This window comes from Chlorocebus sabaeus, chromosome 9 (assembly GCF_047675955.1).
Source record: "Chlorocebus sabaeus isolate Y175 chromosome 9, mChlSab1.0.hap1, whole genome shotgun sequence".
Lineage (NCBI taxonomy): Eukaryota > Metazoa > Chordata > Mammalia > Primates > Cercopithecidae > Chlorocebus > Chlorocebus sabaeus.
This window is the reverse complement of record NC_132912.1, coordinates 13926700-13943244: the sequence shown is the minus strand read 5'-3', so window position 1 is coordinate 13943244 and position 16545 is coordinate 13926700. Positions and strand designations below refer to the sequence as shown.

The window sequence follows — 16545 nt, the reverse complement described above, 5'->3', positions numbered from 1 at the left end:
TAACCAGAGCTTGCTATATTTCAGCTAGGTGTCCCAGTTAAGATTTTAGAGGCATTGAGATTCTAAGCATCAGAGGCTTGGCTGCAGAAACTCACAGTTTATTGCTCTCATTATCATGGCTCTTATTTGCCACCAAGAGTAGGCATTTCAAATGTGACATTTGTGTTCATTACAAAATGAAATCACTGGTCCATTTAATTAACACTTGCTGTAAATATTCAGTGATTCCCAAGTGCCCAGGGCTGGATGGGGAAGGGAAAGGGAGAGAAGGGGGGATGGAGGAGAGACCTGGCTGATGTCATCTGGCTGGGCCCTTGCCATCTGACTAGACAGTGTTCAGTCTGTTGCAATCAGAGGCTTTCACTTGTCAAAGAAGGGGACGGGACTCCCCGAGGCTTTAGAGGCTGTTTAATATTTAATAAGCTCAAACACATAAACACAGCGCACCTATTTATTTCTACTTCAGACTCTCTGATAAAATATTCTCGGGTCTGGATCATCTGAGCTAGTTTGGGTGGACGGTTGCTTGTGGAGTCAGGAAACCTCTTAGCGAGGTCTGTGCTCCATCTAGAGTGTTCCTTTCAACTCACATATGTGCCCCAAGATTCAGTCCTGCTAAATGTGCCCCAAAAACCAGTTTAAAATGTAGGTCTGATTATGATTCAGCCGTGGTGAGGCCAGCAGATGAGGAGAGGACAGACATTGAAAAGATCGTCACTCAGTTCCCGGGAGGAGGGGCCACACCGTGCCACGCAGGGCCACGTGGGAGGCACTGGGGTTAGTCAGGAGGCAGGGGAGCCGGGGAACAATTGGCAAGAGCATTTTTTGTGGTTTCTGTGGGGAGGAACAAGTAAGGCTGGGAGAGCAGGCTTGGGATTGGCTAGTTTAAATAATTTCAGCGGGCTCTGCGGCATGGGAGCTGCCCCTGGTTGTCTGGTGCATGTCCCTGGAGTGGTGAGGGTGGAGGAATAGTGGCCCTGGGTGTGAGAGCCGAGAGGTGGCGGGAGGGGTGGACCCTGGATCCATGGTGACATGTGGAAGTCTTGGGGTCTGGAAATTGGCTAACCCTGGCACCAGCAGTCCCTCCAAGCCCAGCAAAGCCGCAGACATCCAAGCATCATAAAGCCATGGTCAATACACAGCCAGACTCGGAACTGTCCGTGCAGACCCTCTGAATCTGAGACACAGCCTTCATTTCCCTGGTTACCCAGAGACCTGGAATGTTCTTTGTGAACCTTGGAAGCACTCCCTGCTCCACGCTGGTAGTTAAGGAAATGCAACATCGCCACCTACTGCTGAGGCTCTCCTGAAAATCAGAAAAAGAACCTACTTTTTTTTGAGACAGATCTGCCTGCCTCAGCCTCCCAAAGTGCTGGGATTACAGGCATGCCTGGCCAAAAACTATGCCCGGCCAAACACTGGATTTAAAAAAAAAAAAAGAAAGAAAGAAACTAAGAGGCTGGCCTGTAATCCCAGCACTTTGGGAGGGTAAGGTGGGACGATTACTTGAGCTTAGGAGTTCAAGACCAGCCTGGGCAACATAGCAAGACCCTATCTAGACAGAAAATAAAAAATTAGTCAGCATGGTGGCTTATATCTGTAGTCCCAGCAATTTGGGAGGCTTAGGCAGAACGGTCACTTGAGCTCAGGAAGTCGAGGCTGCAGTAAACTGGTTGCACACTGCACTCCAGCCTGAGTGACAGAGCAAGACCCCATCTCAAAAGAAGAAGGAGAAGAAGAAGAAAGAAGAAGAAGAAAGAAGGAAGAAGGAAGAAGGAGAAGGAAGAAGGAGAAGGAGAAGGAGAAGGAGGAGGAGGAGGAGGAGGAGGAGGAGGAGGAGGAGAAGAAGAAGAAGAAGAAGAAGAAGAAGAAGAAGAAGAAGAAGAAGAAGAAGAAGAAGAAGAAGAAGAAAAGAAAGAAAGAAAGAAAGAAAGAAAGAAAGAAAGAAAGAAAGAAAGAAAGAAAGAAAGAAAGAAAAGAAAGAGAAAGAAAGAAGAGAGAAGAAGAAGGAAGAAGAAGAAAATTTTGACTTTGAATCCAAGCCATCAGCCCTCCCCATCTTCCCAAAAGGCTCTTGTCCCTGGTGCCCTCGGTGTGCACCGTGCCTCTCTAGGCGTGCAGGTGGAGAGGTCTGAGCTCTTTTTCTCTGCAGGCATTTTTGACTTAGCAGTTCACTGGCGTGGATGGAAAGTTTGGGATGAGCTCCATACCCTCCCCTAATAGAACAATGATATGACAGGTCCGGAACTCACTGGGTTTTCCAGGCTGTCGTCTTGGTGATAAAAGTTAACAGGAAACTGCTTTCCACTTCTGTCGAGAGGAGGTGATTTTTTTTCTTCATCTCGGAATGTGCGTGTTATTTCCTGTACTTTCTCTGCCCCTTTTATGGCCAGACAACATAGAGCTTGGTGGAAATGAAGGCAGTCGTGGAAATGTAGAATTTGCTACCTGAATTCAGTTTTCCATCATTTGAGAGTGGAAACGAAAAGGGAAGCGTTATATTTTCTTAATACACTATTCAGGAGAAAATTGGGGTGGAAGAGGCAGGATGCTTTACTCTTTAATTTTTAAGAACTAAAGCAAATGAGATTCTTTTAAGAAACATATGGCATTACTTTGAAAATTAAGTTATTTCCGACCTTATACGAATTTAGACTCAAAATCATTATTAGAGCACGAAGGCCGCCGTCAACTTCAGGAGGCCTCTGCTAATATTCCGGTATTAGGATTTCTTTCTCTCTTCCTTCCCTCCCCTTTCTCTCCCTTTCCTCCCTTTTCCTTATTTTCCTTCCTTTAGTTTCTTTTGTTAATCTGACCACCCTTTGCCAAAGGCCCTTTGCAAAGGACGTGGATTTATTTATTCATTTTTGAGACGGAGTTTTGCTCTTGTTGCCCAGGCTGGAGTGCAATGGTGTGATCTTAGCTCACTGCAACCTCCACCTCCTGGGTTCAAGCAATTCTCCTGCCTCAGCCTCCCAGGTAGCTGGGATTACAGGTGTCTGCCACCATGCCCAGCTAATTTTTGTATTTTTAGTAGAGATGGGGTTTCGCCACGTTGGCCGGGTTGGTCTCAAACTTCGAACCTCAGTTGATCCATGTGCTTCCACCTCCCAAAGTGCTGGGATTACAGGCATGAGCTACCGTATAGATTTATTTTTTGAAAATCAAATCAAATCAAATTTATTTTGCTTTGAGATGTAAAATTTGCTACTGCCATTCTGCTCCCCATTCTTAAAGAACTAAAAGTCGTTTAACTTTACTGTGCCTCTGAAACCCTGGTGGGCCCTTTATGGAGACCTCTGTGATCTGAGACACCTGCTCCAGAAGCAGGGGGCAGGTGCTTGGCAGGGGCAGGGGTTATGGGCAGAGATCAGCCAGTACATTAATCTTCAGGCTTTACAAGTATGAGGACCACTGTGTAATTCCTCTACATTGCATAGAACCTGAGATGATAATCATTGTACTAATGATGTCTGTGGATTGAGAAAATCTGATGTCTGAAGTTACTCCAAATTCACTCATCAATTTAAAGAAACTTGAATTGTATTAGTCACAGCAGCCTCTGCACACATTTGAAAAATGATAGAAAGTATTATTTATTTATTTAGTGTATAGACAAAAGGTTGCGAGCTGGTGGGCCATGGGCTTGATGTAGCCTATAGACATGGGTTTTTATCTTCGTGTTTCTCCAACAGTAGCATTATCCTTCAGGTATGGTAAAGGATATATATATATTTTGAGATAGAGTCTCACTCTGTTGTCTAGGCTGGAGTGCAGTGGCACCATCTCAGTTCACTGCAAACTCCCCCTCCCAGATTCAAGCAATTCTCCTGCTTCAGCCCCCCGAGTAGCTAGGATTGCAGGCACCCACCACCACTCCTAGCTAATTTTTGTATTTTTAGCAGAGATGGAGATTTCACCATGTTGGCCAGGCTGGTTTTGAACTCCTGACCTCAGGTGATTCCCCCGACCTCGGCCTCCCAAAGTGCTGGGATTACAGGTGTGAGCCACTGCGCCTGACCAATTATGGATAAATCCTTTTATGTTTTATCATACCTGAAGGGTAACGCTACCATTGAGCTTTCCTTTCTGAAAAGACACATGAAGTCCTGTATCTACAATGTAGGAACTCTCTTCCTCTTCCATTTCCCACTGGAATCTGAAAGTATCATTTGAAGCTGAAAATTTCAAGCTGTTGCTCCTCAGGTGATTTTGTTGATTAGAAGAAGTCATTTTTAAATGAATTACTGTAGGCCAGGCGCGGTGGCTCAAGCCTGTAATCCCAGCACTTTGGGAGGCCAAGACGGGCGGATCACAAGGTCAGGAGATCGAGACCATCCTGGCTAACACGGTGAAACCCCGTCTCTACTAAAAAATACAAAAAACTAGCTGGGTGAGGTGGCGGACGCCTGTAGTCCCAGCTGCTCGGGAGGCTGAGGCAGGAGAATGGCGTAAACCCGGGAGGCGGAGCTTGCAGTGAGCTGAGATCCAGCCACTGCACTCCAGCCTGGGCGACAGAGCGAGACTCCGTCTCAAAAAAAAAAAAAAAATTAAAAAAAATTTTAAAAAAATTAAATGAATTACTATAAATAAATAGAACTTCTTGAAGCTAAGGGCATCATTTTGTTTGCTTTATACGATGTTGGTTTCTCGTTTTTGCTGCTGTTGTTGTCATTTAAATGGGAGGTAGTTTCCAATATTTAAAACCAGTGGGCTTCTTAGGTAGAGAACCACCTCTTCTTTTACAGTCTGAATAACAGAAGCCTGGCAGGATGATGTGACTGCCCTGAGTCACACAGAGCTGGGGACTCCATCACTGCTCGCTGACTCCCTCCAGAGGATTCTGGCCAGCAGATGATGACACTGTTCTAGAAAACCGTAGTACTTGTTTCTTCTCATTTCACCTTCCTCATCTTCTGCCTCTTCTTGGTGAACCCAGTTTCCAAGAGCCCCCAGGTACCCAGCACCCTCCTAGTCCACCGTAAGGGTTACCACACCTGCTCAGAACCTTCTTCCCTCCAAGATGCTGCATTTCAACCATTCTCTCCTCTTCCTTTCAACTCCTAGTCCTTCAGTGCAGCTGGTCATTAGACAGTACAAGCACATTATCTCATTAAAGAATTTAATAAACTCCAAAGTCAATATTATAAAGGCACATTTAGTGTAAACTTAAATAGTATCAGCATGTTTCATCTTGAAAATATCTATAAGCTCCATCTAGATGAAATCCGATTCTCATTTGGCTTAATATGCATTAATATCGCAGTGGTAAGAACACTTAGCTTAGCTCTCCGAATGTGCAGAAATCACATCACACTTTACCGCCTTTGGGAGTAGTAGTAACCATTTCAAAGAAAGCTGTGATTAAGAAGAAGAAATTATCTTTTAAAAATCCAACTTGGCTGGGCACAGTGGCCCACATCTATAACCCCAGCATTTCAGGAGGCTGAGGTGGGCAGATAATTTGAGCCCAGCCTGAGCAACAAAGCAAGACTCCACATCTACCGGAAAAAAAAAAAAAAAAATTAGTCGGGTGTGGTGGTGTGCAAGTGTAGTCTCGGCTACTCAGGAAGCTGAGGCGGGAAGATTGCTTGAGCCTAGGAGGTCAAGGCTGCAGTGAACCACCATGATCACACCACTGCACTCCAGCCTGGACAACAGAGCGAGACCCTGTCTCTCTAAAAAAAAAAAGAAAAGAAATCCAACTCAATGACAGTTCAGGACAAACAAGCAATGTGTTGAAAACAACATTATGTAAAATTAGGAAGCAGATAGGGAAAAGAAAGCAGAGGGCCAGTTTGAGAATTCGTTCTTACAAGTTGGTGGCAGACCCGGTTCTTTGGCTATGGTGAGGCCCACTAGGCGTGACAGTGCTAACCCACTATCCAAACTGCAGAAACACTGTTTGTCCTCCATAGGGAATCATAGAAAAACCATGGATGGTGCCTTTCTCCTTTGTTTGTTTAGGATGGGGAGTGCCAGCTTTCGTCTCAAATCAGGTAGCTGAAGAGAGCCCTTCATTTTCTGTGCCTGCTGTTTCTGTGGTTCATGCACCATTTTTCTCTTTCAGGTTCTATATTGAAAGCATTTCATACCTGAAGGATAATGCTACCATTGAGCTTTTCTTTCTGAATGCGAAGTCCTGCATCTACAAGGTAGGAACTCCTTCTCCCCAGTTTCCCTCTGAAACTTGAAAGTATCATTTGAAGCTGGAAATTCCAAAGTGTTGCCCCTTAGGCCATTTTATTGATGAGGAGAAGTCATTTGTAAGTTAATTACTATAAATAAATGGAATGTTATGAAGCTAATGGCACTATTTAATAATGTGATTCCTGACCAGGCGCGGTGGCTCACACCTGGAATCCCAACACTTCGGGAGGCCAAGGCGGGTGGATCACGAGGTCAAGAGATCAAGACTATTCTGGTCAACATGGTGAAACCCTGTCTCTACTAAAAATATAAACATTAGCTGGACGTGGTGGCACGTGCCTGTAGTGCCAGCTACTTGGGAGGGTGAGGCAGGTGAATCACTTGAACCTGGGAGGTGGAGGTTGCAGTGAGCCAAGATCGCACCACTGCACTCCAGCCTCGTGACAGCGGGAGACTCCATCTCAAAAACAAAAAAACGGAATAATAATAATAATAATGATGTGATTCCTTTGATCCATGGCTACTCTGTGGACATGTTTCCTAACCTTATTTTAAAGTTTCCTGATTTTAAAGGTTTCTTTGTCAACTTAGACAAAGGGGAAAAACCTAGACAAGTATGACAAACACACTAATCAACTTAGACAGGTCTTGCAGATACACATGAGCTTCTTATAACCAAATATGTGTATATTTGACCATTTTTAGATGGTCTAGCAGCATCTTTCAAAGGGATGCTATTGTCACTTTAAGTGAGACAGTTTCTTTTTTAAAGCATTGTAGTAAAATGCACATACATTTATTATCTCAACCATGTTTGAAAATTTTTTTATATCTCCGTAGGTTTTTGGGGAACAGGTGGTATTTAGTTACATGAGTAAGTTCTTTAGTGGTGATTTGTGAGAATTTGGTGCACCCATCACTCGAGCAGCATACACTGAACTCAGTTTGTAGTCTCAACCGTTTTTAAGTGTGCAGTTCATTGGCATTAAGTACGTTCACAATGTCGTACAACCATCACCACCATCGTTCACCCAAGAACCTTTTTCACCTACAGAACTGAAACCTTATACTCTTCCCCGCTTTCCTCAGCCCCTGGCAACCACTACTTGTTGTCTGTCTGAATTTCACCACTCTGGTACTTCACATAAATGGAATTGTATCATATTTGTCCTGGCTTACTTTACTTAACATAATGGCCTCAAGGTTCATCCATGTTGGCCAGGCGTGGTGGCTCATGCCTGTAATCCCAGCACTTTGGGAGGCCGAGGCAGGCGGATCAGCTGAGATCAGGAGTTCGAGACCAGCCTGGCCAATGTGGTGAAACCGCGTCTCTGTTAAAAATACAAAAATTAGCCGGGTGTGGTGGTGGGCACCTGTAATCCCAGCTACTCAAGAGGCTGAGGCAGAAGAATCGCTTGAACCCGGGAGGTGGAGGTTGCGGTGAGCTGAGATGGCGCCATCGCACTCCAGCCTGCGTGACAGAGCGAGACTCCGTCTAAAAAAAAAAAAAAAAAAAAAAAAAAAGTTCACCCAGGTTGTAACATGTGTCAGAATGTCCTTCCTTTTTTTTTTTGTTTTTTTTTTTGTTTTTTAAATTTCTAAGACAGGGTCCCTCTCTCACCCAGGCTGGAGTTCAGTGGTGCAATCTTGGCTCACTGCAACCTCCAACTCCCGGACTCAGGCGACCCTCCCACCTCAGCCTCCTAAGTAGCTGGAACTACAGGTGTGTGCCACCACACCCAGCTAATTTTTGTATTTTTTTGTAGCCATGTTGCCCAGGTTGGTCTTGAACTTGTGGGCTCAGGTGATCTGCCTGCCTTGGCCTTCCAAAATGCTGGGATTACAGGTATGGGCAACCATGCTTGGCTGCCTTCCTTTTTAAGGCTAAGTAACATTTTATTGTATGTGTAGATCACCTTTTGTTGATCCATTCATTCATCAAAAGACACGGGTTATTTCCACCTTTTGCCTATCATGAATAATGCTGTTATGAACATGGATGTCCGAATATCTCCTCGAGACCTGATTCCCAGTTGTTCAGGGTATATGCCTATAAGCGGTATTACCAGATCATAGGGTACTTCTATTTTTAATTTTTTAGGAGTCATCCCTACTGTTTTCCATAGCAGCTGCACCATTTTACATTTCTACCAGCAGTGTCCAAGGGTTCCAATTTCTCCACATCCTCTCCAACATTTGTTATTTTCTATTTTGTTTTATGAATAACCATCCCAGTGGGTGTGGGAGGTATCTCATGGTGGTTTGATTTGCATTTCCCTGATGACTAGTGACGTTCAGCATATTTCCATGGGCTATTGGTCATTTGTGTATCTTCTTTAGAAAAGAAGTCTGTTCAAGCGATGATTCCTAATTGAGAGCGACAGCCCCTTGTCATGTATCCAATTGCTCCATAAGCTTGTAGTGTCTCCTTTTGTGGGATAACCCAAAATGCCTACACCCCTTTCCAGCACACACCTCTTGCCTGGGAAGACGGACTTGCAGAATATCACCGAGGTTAGGAACTGCGACTAAAAGAACTTTTTTCTTTTTTTGAGACACAGTACCACTCTGTCACCCAGGCTGGAGTGCAACGGCACGATCTCGGCTCACTGCAGCCTCCACCTCCCAGGTTCAAGTGATTCTCCCTCCTCAGCCTCCCGAGTAACTGGGGTTACAGGTGTGCACCACCACGCCTGGCTAGTTTTTGTGTTTTTAGTAGAAGTGAGTTTTGCCATGTTGCCCAGGCTGGTCTTGAACCCCTCACCTCAAGTGATCCAGTCATCTTGGCCTCCCAAAGTGCTGGGATTACAGGTGTGAGCCACTGCACCTGGCCCTAAAAGAACATTTTTTAAAAGAAATACCCACTCCACTGGCTACCTCCCGCATACACATAATGAATGCAGTGAATGTCTCATGAATGCAACCTCCATCACACCCCCTTAGGGCTACTCTTTAACAGTAATAGACAAGAAACTTCCTACAAAGTTCACATGATGTAGGGGCTTGTTGCTGAGTGCTTTATGCGAATTGTCTGAGTCTTCACAACACCTTTTGAGATAGACACCGCTTTGAGAGTGAATTTTGCATAAGTTTATGGATGGTAATTAACTTGGAGTCCAAAATGCATTCTACCTTGAAATAAATCAAATAATTCTAAACCTAGGATTTCCCCTTACTCTAAAAATTTAATTAACAAGGTGCAGAAGAGTTTGAGGTATACACCAACTGACTAATGTAGGGCCACAGAAAGCAAATTAACAGATGTTTTTTCTGAATTCACAGCTTAAGTTCTACCTCTTACCTGGGTAAAATGTCAGGGACTCGTCTGAAGTCCTGAAGTGTGAGGATTAGTTAGAATAAAAGGTCTACTAAGGAATTTAAAGGTAATGCATTCAGTCAGGGCAGATTCCAGATGGACAAACCAGAGAACTTTCCAATGAAGATTTGATAGGTTCAGCCATTCCTGTGATCTCAGTAAGGAATTTTCTCTAGGTTATCAGGATGTTGATGGAAGATTAAATAAGTCTTTTTTTTTTTTTTTTTTCCCTCGAGATGGAGTCTCACTCTGTCGCCCAGGCTAGAGTGTAATAGCATAATCTCAGCTCACTGCAACCTGTGCCTCCTGGGTTCAAGCGATTCTCCTGCCTCAGCCTCCTGAGTAGGTGGGATTACAGGCACCAGCCACCACGCCTGGCTAATTTTTGTGTTTTTAATAGAGACGGGGTTTCACCATGTTGGTCAGGCTGGTCTTGAACTCCTGACCTCGTGATCTGCCCACCTCGGCCTCCCAAAGTGCTGAGACTGCAGACATGAGCCACCGCCCCCAGCCAATTCTTTTTAAAAATAAATTAATTAATTAAATAAATAAATGTAAAGCCCAGAGTGTCCTGAATTTTCTAAAAGTTTTATTATTATTATTATACTTTAAGTTCTGGGATACATATGCAGAATGTGCAGGTTTGTTACATAGGTATACAAGTGCCATGATGGTTGGCTGCACCCATCAACCCGAGAGATAGATGTTGCTTTTTATCCCTGTTTTCCCAGTGATGAAGATGAGATCACATACCTAATGAATGGCCAGGCTATGGTGCACCCTGGAGGGAGGCTCTCCTCGTGCACTTCTCTGTGATGTGTTCGATGGATGGATTCAAAGGAGTCTAGGGAGCTACCGCTGCCTGGATTTTAAAATTTAATTAAGCTCAGGCCTTGGGGATTGCAAAAGCCCATTAAACGTTAACACACACACACACACACACACACACACACACACACACACACACAAGTTGGAATGGTATCAGCCATCACTTTCCTTCTGGAAGTACCTCAACACATTCACTGCACAGAATAGTTCCACCAAGTACAAATGTTCAGAATAACAGAGGGCCTGGTAATGATCAAATTCAGTTCTGTGAAAAGACCTCATTTCGGGACGGTTGCTGAGCCAGGACTTACACTGTGCTCAAACCCAGCCCACTCAGAGGACAGCATTTTGGGGTTTTGCTGAATGGAGGAAAAAGATACCAAATGCAGTTCCAGGTACCTTCAAATTCTTTCTTCTAAGACCCCATTTTCTCATTATAAAGTGGAAATAATAATACTAACCTTACATACAGGTTGTAAGAGTATTTGGCGTTTTTTTTTAAATGAATGTGAAAGAGCTTTGAAACCAAGTTCAGAAACGAAAGGTGAGCGGTCTCCACCAGGTGGCAGCCTTGGGCAGCGAAGTAAATGAATGGCGAGGCTGAACCCACGAAATCATTCTCATTCTCGAGCAGGGCAAGTAAAAAATTGTCCCGGGCCCACGCCTGTAATCCCAGCACTTTGGGAGACCGAGGCGGGCACATCACGAGGTCAGGAGTTCGAGACCAGCCTGACCAACATGGTGAAACGCCATCTCTACTAAAAGTACAAAAATTAGCCAGGCATGGTGGCAGGCGCCTGTAATCCCAGCTACTCAGGAGGCTCAGTCAGGAGAATTGCTTGAGCGAACCCGGGAGGCTGAGGTTGCAGTAAGCTGAGATTGTGCCATTGCACTCCAGCCTGGGTGACAGAGCGAGACTCCGTCTCAAAAAAAAAAAAAAAATTAATTGACCCAAAGCCTACTTGGGCAGATGCTTGGGGAAAGGGAGAGCAGTTATTCAGTACTGTCTTGTCCCAAATGCTGAGCTGGCACTGAAGGCTTCTGAACATCATGTACACCTAGGACTTTGCGATTCAGGGAAAATTAAAAAGAATAAATTTCAGAACTGAATACTACAGGTGCCCTGAGTGGAGGTGACGACACCTTTGCAGCCAGCCACATTTAGGATCAAGGTCCTGACAGCATCAGCCCACACGCTGAATGTTACCCCAGAACCCAGCTCTCTCTTCTCAAAATCTTTCCTTGGGCTTGGGCACATAAATGACCACAAATGACCAAGAGACAGCTTCTTTCAAATTGATACAGGAGACCAAGTTGCATCCCAAGGCCCCTGTCTGCTTCCCGTGATCAAGAATAATCTTTTCATTTGTATAAAATGCCATTTAAATTTTATTTTTAAATTTCTTATATATATTATGATATTTGAGCCTCAGCATCTCTGCGTGAGGTGGAGCGAGAATCAATAGCTTTCCAGAGGAGGAAGTAGGGAGAGAAAGTCTAAGTGACTCAGAGACGAAGGACTGGGGGATGGCTGGATAGCCTGTGTAACCTGTGTCAATGTAAAGATCATGATAGGCACTGCTGAGTGATTGAGAGTTCAGATTTTGCTGTCAGGCAGACCCAGGATCTTTTCCCAGCCTTGCCCCTTGGTAAAAGGAATAAATGTGGGCACCTCCTGTAACGTCTCCAAGCTTCCCTTTCCTCTCTAATTGAGTAAGGATGTTATAAGGTCTAACCACAACCTTCTTGGGAAGATTCAGTGAGATAAAGCATGCAAAGTTCTTAGTCTCATGCCAGGCATGTGATTAACTAGTTGGATTTAGACCCGAGGTTTTTTTCTCTTGGCTGTGATTCTCTTTGTGCCACCCACACGGGCCCCTGGTGCTTTGGGGGCCTCGAAGAGCCCAGAGGGTGGTGTTAGACCCAGATAACCCATCCCGATGCTGATACCCAGACACCTGGGTTTATCCAGTGTGGGTGTAATATCTGCTCCCTCCCTGTCTCTTGGGGAATGGTTCCTACCATATGTTAAAATCTAAGTTGTCAAGGTAAAATAAGCTGCTTATTTTGCTTTTTCAAAGTTCAATTTCATTCACTTTTTTTTTTTTTTTTTTTTGAGACAGAGTCTTGCTCTGTCACCCAGGCTGGAGTGCAGTGGTGCAATCTCGACTCATTGCAAGCTCCGTCTCCCAGGTTCACACCATTCTCCTGCTTCAGCCTCCCCAGTAGCTGGGACTACAGACGCCCACCACCACGCCCGGCTAATTTTTTGTATTTTTAGTGGAGACGGGGTTTCACCGTGTTAGCCAGGATGGTCTCCATCTCCTGACCTCGTGATCTGCCCGCCTCGGCCTCCCTAAGCACTGGGATTACAGGTGTGAGCCACAGCGCCCAGCCAATTTCATTCACTTTTTAAAGTATTAATATTGGTTTCTATCAAAGTAATATATGACATCATTTAAAACTCAAATGGTTCCACAAAGCTTGTTATGACAAACAGCCTCTTCCCCGCAACTCCTGCCACTTGCAACAGTTTTAGCTGTTTCTTCTAATAGTTGCCTCCATATAGCTAAATAATTGACACAGGGTATTATTCCTTGATTGATTCATTTTATTGAATTCCTGTTAAGATGGATGAAGATGGCCAGGCACAGTGGCTCACGCCTGTAAAATACCAGCACTTTGGGAGGCTGAGGTGGGGGGAATCACTTGATCTTAGGAGCTTGAGACCAGCCTGGGCAACATAGTGAGATTCCATCTCTACAAAAAACACAAAAATTAGTCGGGTGTGGTAGCACATGCCTGTAGTCCCAGCTTCTCTGGAGGCTGAGGTGGGAGGATCATCTGAGCCCCAAAGGTGGAGGTTGCAGTGAATCCAAGAGCCCAGATCACACTACTGCACTCCAGCCTGGTGGACAGAGCGAGACTTTGTCTTAAAAAAAAAAAAAAAAAAAAAAAAAAAAGGATGTAGATTTAGATTATAACCATCCACATTTTATTTCCTTTTCCATTTTCTCAATATGGTGATAGCACAATTCTGGCTTAAAGCGAGAGTCATCAGCATGATATTATCGTGACTAATCCAAGTAGTATCCTGTGGTTGCAGCTCCTTTTTTAGACAATCCATTGTTTTACCCAAAGGGAATACTTGCCTTGCTTTCACTTGCTTAGTTTCTACATACCCTTCACTTTTCTCCAAAAGTTCCTACGGATTCCCAGATGTCTACCAATATTAATTTCCAGCTACATCGGGTAGTTCTCGTTCCTCTTTGATTTTGGTTGCTGTGGCAGCTGCTACTGCTGTTGTTTTTCCAGGACCTCTCTCTTACGCTCCTCTATCCTCCTGCTCCAGCCTGGACTTGGTCTCATGCAGAAGTAAATGAATGGCAAGGCTGAACCCACGAAATCATTCTCGGGATGCCTCATCCGCATCAGGGTCTTTCCTTCTCCCTCGCCGTGTATTGGGTCCTCTGTTTCATGGATCTGGAGAATTCCTATTTTTTGTTTTACACCATTGTTTCACTGAAGAACATCCTGCAGTCAATCCAGAGAAAGCACAGATGGGAAGTAAAATGTTTGGATCCTGGCATATCTGAAAAAGTCGTCATTCTAGCTTCATATCTAATGAATAGTTTGACTGGATACAGAAATATACCAAAAATTTTTTCTCTCGGAATACCAAAGGCATTGCTCTGGAAAAGCCCACCATCCTATCCATTGTATGTGACACTCCCTTGGGCCCCCAACAATGGGATCCTTTGGGAACTCCTTTTTGCTCCTTTTGATCTAAAATTTCAGGATGGGTGCCCTGATGGGGGTCTTTGTAAATCCATTGTACTCTGTGTTCAATGGGCACTTTTAGTCTGGAGATGTGACGTGCATTCTTTTTTAGTTGTGGGGTTCTTTTTGGATTGTTTCTTTGATATCTTCTCCCCTCTTGCCTGTGTCCTCTCTTTCCAGAATTCCTATTTATCAAATGCTCGTCATGGCCTCCCGCTCTGATACCTTGTCTCCCCAGCTGTCTGTCTCTGTCTTTTTATTCTACTTTCTGGGAGGCTTTGTAGGGATTTACTTTAATCTCTTCTCTGGACTTTCTCACCTTTGCCATTATGGTTTTGTTTTTTGTTTGTTGGTTGGTTTTAATTTCTAAGAGTTTCTTTATATTATCTGGTTTTTAAAATATTATGCTATTATTGTTTCAGGAACATAATATCCTCTCTTATCACTCTGATAATATTAGTTATCACTATTATTCTGTGTTTCCTTCCAGCTCTTTTTTTCCAGTTTATTTGTATTCGTCTCTGTTTCCTGTACGAGGCTTCCTCAGTTGTCTGCTGGCTCTGGTCTGTCGCTTCACACTTGGAAACTAAGCAGATGCTCCATTTCAGGGTGGAATGGTCCCCCAGTGGGTGTCCCTGTGACGTGATCCCGTCACAAGCTGGTTCTTTCCCTGGGGAACCCCGAATATCAGTGTCTTGGTATCTGGACATCTTTCCTCTCTGGCTCTCCATTCTCTCCAGAGAAAACCTTCCCTTCCTGCCTGTGACATGTCCTCCCACATCCAGGGATCTGGAGGGAACAGTCTCCATACTAGGTATAGAATTCTGTGTAATTCCTGCACTTCCGGTCCACTTCATCCCTGCTTCCTGTTCTTCTTCAGAGAACAAACCTCTCATCTCTGTAATAGCAGAAAGGTGAGGAAAGGTGTTTGGCTTTGTTTTGCTATTTCTCCCAGATTGTGAACACTGTCTTCCTACCTTCCGCTCTCTTTCCCAGCAGGCAGGAGGCAGGGCCACAGCAGATGCGCCTCTCACTTTCTCTTCCCTTCCACCCCTCTATACAATAGAGCAGGAAAACGTAGTCATCATCTATCCAAGTTGCAGAAAATTAAAATATGGATATGAGACAGCGGGGCTGTCATTGTGTGCTTCAGGTGGAGCAGGAAGAAGTGTGGAATGAGATTCCCACATGGTCCAACAGTGTTTCTGATGTGCTTGAACTCACTAAGGAGACAGGTGGGTGATAGAGAGGACATTGGCCAGGGCGTGGATACATCTCATTTAGAAATGTGTGTCCCGTTCCATGGGAAACTCCCACAGGAAGCCTACCTGGAATGGTGTATGTTCCCTGGAAAGAGACCGATGAGACGGCACAGCTCTCCCGCCAAGCCTTTTCCATCTGCTCCTCTCCCTCTTCCGGCGTGGCTTCCAACAGCCAACTGAAGGGGCTCATCCATCAGCCCCTGCAGGAGGCAGCGGACTTATCCCATGAGACGGGAGCGAGGCAAGGATGTGGACCCGCACCTTCAGGCTGGATTGAATCCTGCCTATTCTGGGTTCTGCACTGACAGAAGAAAATTATCCACCATCAAAAATTAGTCATCACAGTGATGTCTGAAAGCTTTGCAAACACAGGTCATACAATGACAGAGTCTGTTTAGTTTTTTATCAGAAAGATTTCCACAAATGATACATCTTACAGTTATAAGAGAAATCAAGAAATCACCAGCTCCCTGTCTTCTCCACACGCAAACCTTCAGAGAGAAAAGAAAATTGGCGCTCACATTGAAAGACCTTTCCATTCACTTCCTCAGAGAAGTACTTTGATAGTTCCCCGATTGAGGTTAGGTGGCATGTGTGGCTGTCAGAATGACTGGATGTACCGTCAGTATCATCCGAAAGGCCACCAGATGGCTAACTAGGAGAAAGGAGGGCCATATTGGCAGCACCGGTTTGCAAACTGAGAAGACGAAGTCTCCAGAGTGGACTGAAGGTGCTCTTTTTGAAGAGGGGCAGGGCAGGTTGGGTTTTATGCCTCATGGTGTTCGTATTACATAATAGAGTCCTACACACTCAGCAGATTTGGGGAAAAGATACGCGTAGTTATGAAGGAGTGTTGAGTGTGTGTGCCGCAGGTAGACATATAGGTGACATATGTCCCATGTTCACTTTAGGATGGGGTTTTTGTCTTGGTTTTTTAAATTTTTAATTTTTGTGGGTACACAGTAGGTATATATATTTATGGGGTACATGAGATATTTTGATACAGGCATGCAATGTGTGATAACCACATCAGGGCAAATGGGGTATCCACCCCCTCAAGCATTTATCCTTTGTGTTATAAACAATCCACTTCTACTCTTTTACTTATATGAAAATGTACAATTCAATCATTATTGACTACAGTTTCCCTGTTGTGCTATCAAATACTAGGTCTTATTCATTCTATTTTTTTGAACCCATTAACCATCC

At 44.5% G+C, this 16545-nt stretch overlaps 1 protein-coding gene across 12 annotated transcripts in view; it reads left to right on the top strand.

Annotated features, from left to right (window-relative positions):
- The window catches only part of FRMD4A (FERM domain containing 4A), a 692609-nt gene that overhangs the window by 549972 nt on the left and 126092 nt on the right, over positions 1-16545 (top strand). For all 12 annotated transcript variants that reach the window (XM_008002332.3, XM_037983470.2, XM_037983471.2 and 9 more), the window contains one exon: positions 6071-6155. In XM_008002332.3, the coding sequence (XP_008000523.3) occupies positions 6071-6155 (85 nt within the window). The remainder of the gene's footprint in view (positions 1-6070; positions 6156-16545) is intronic.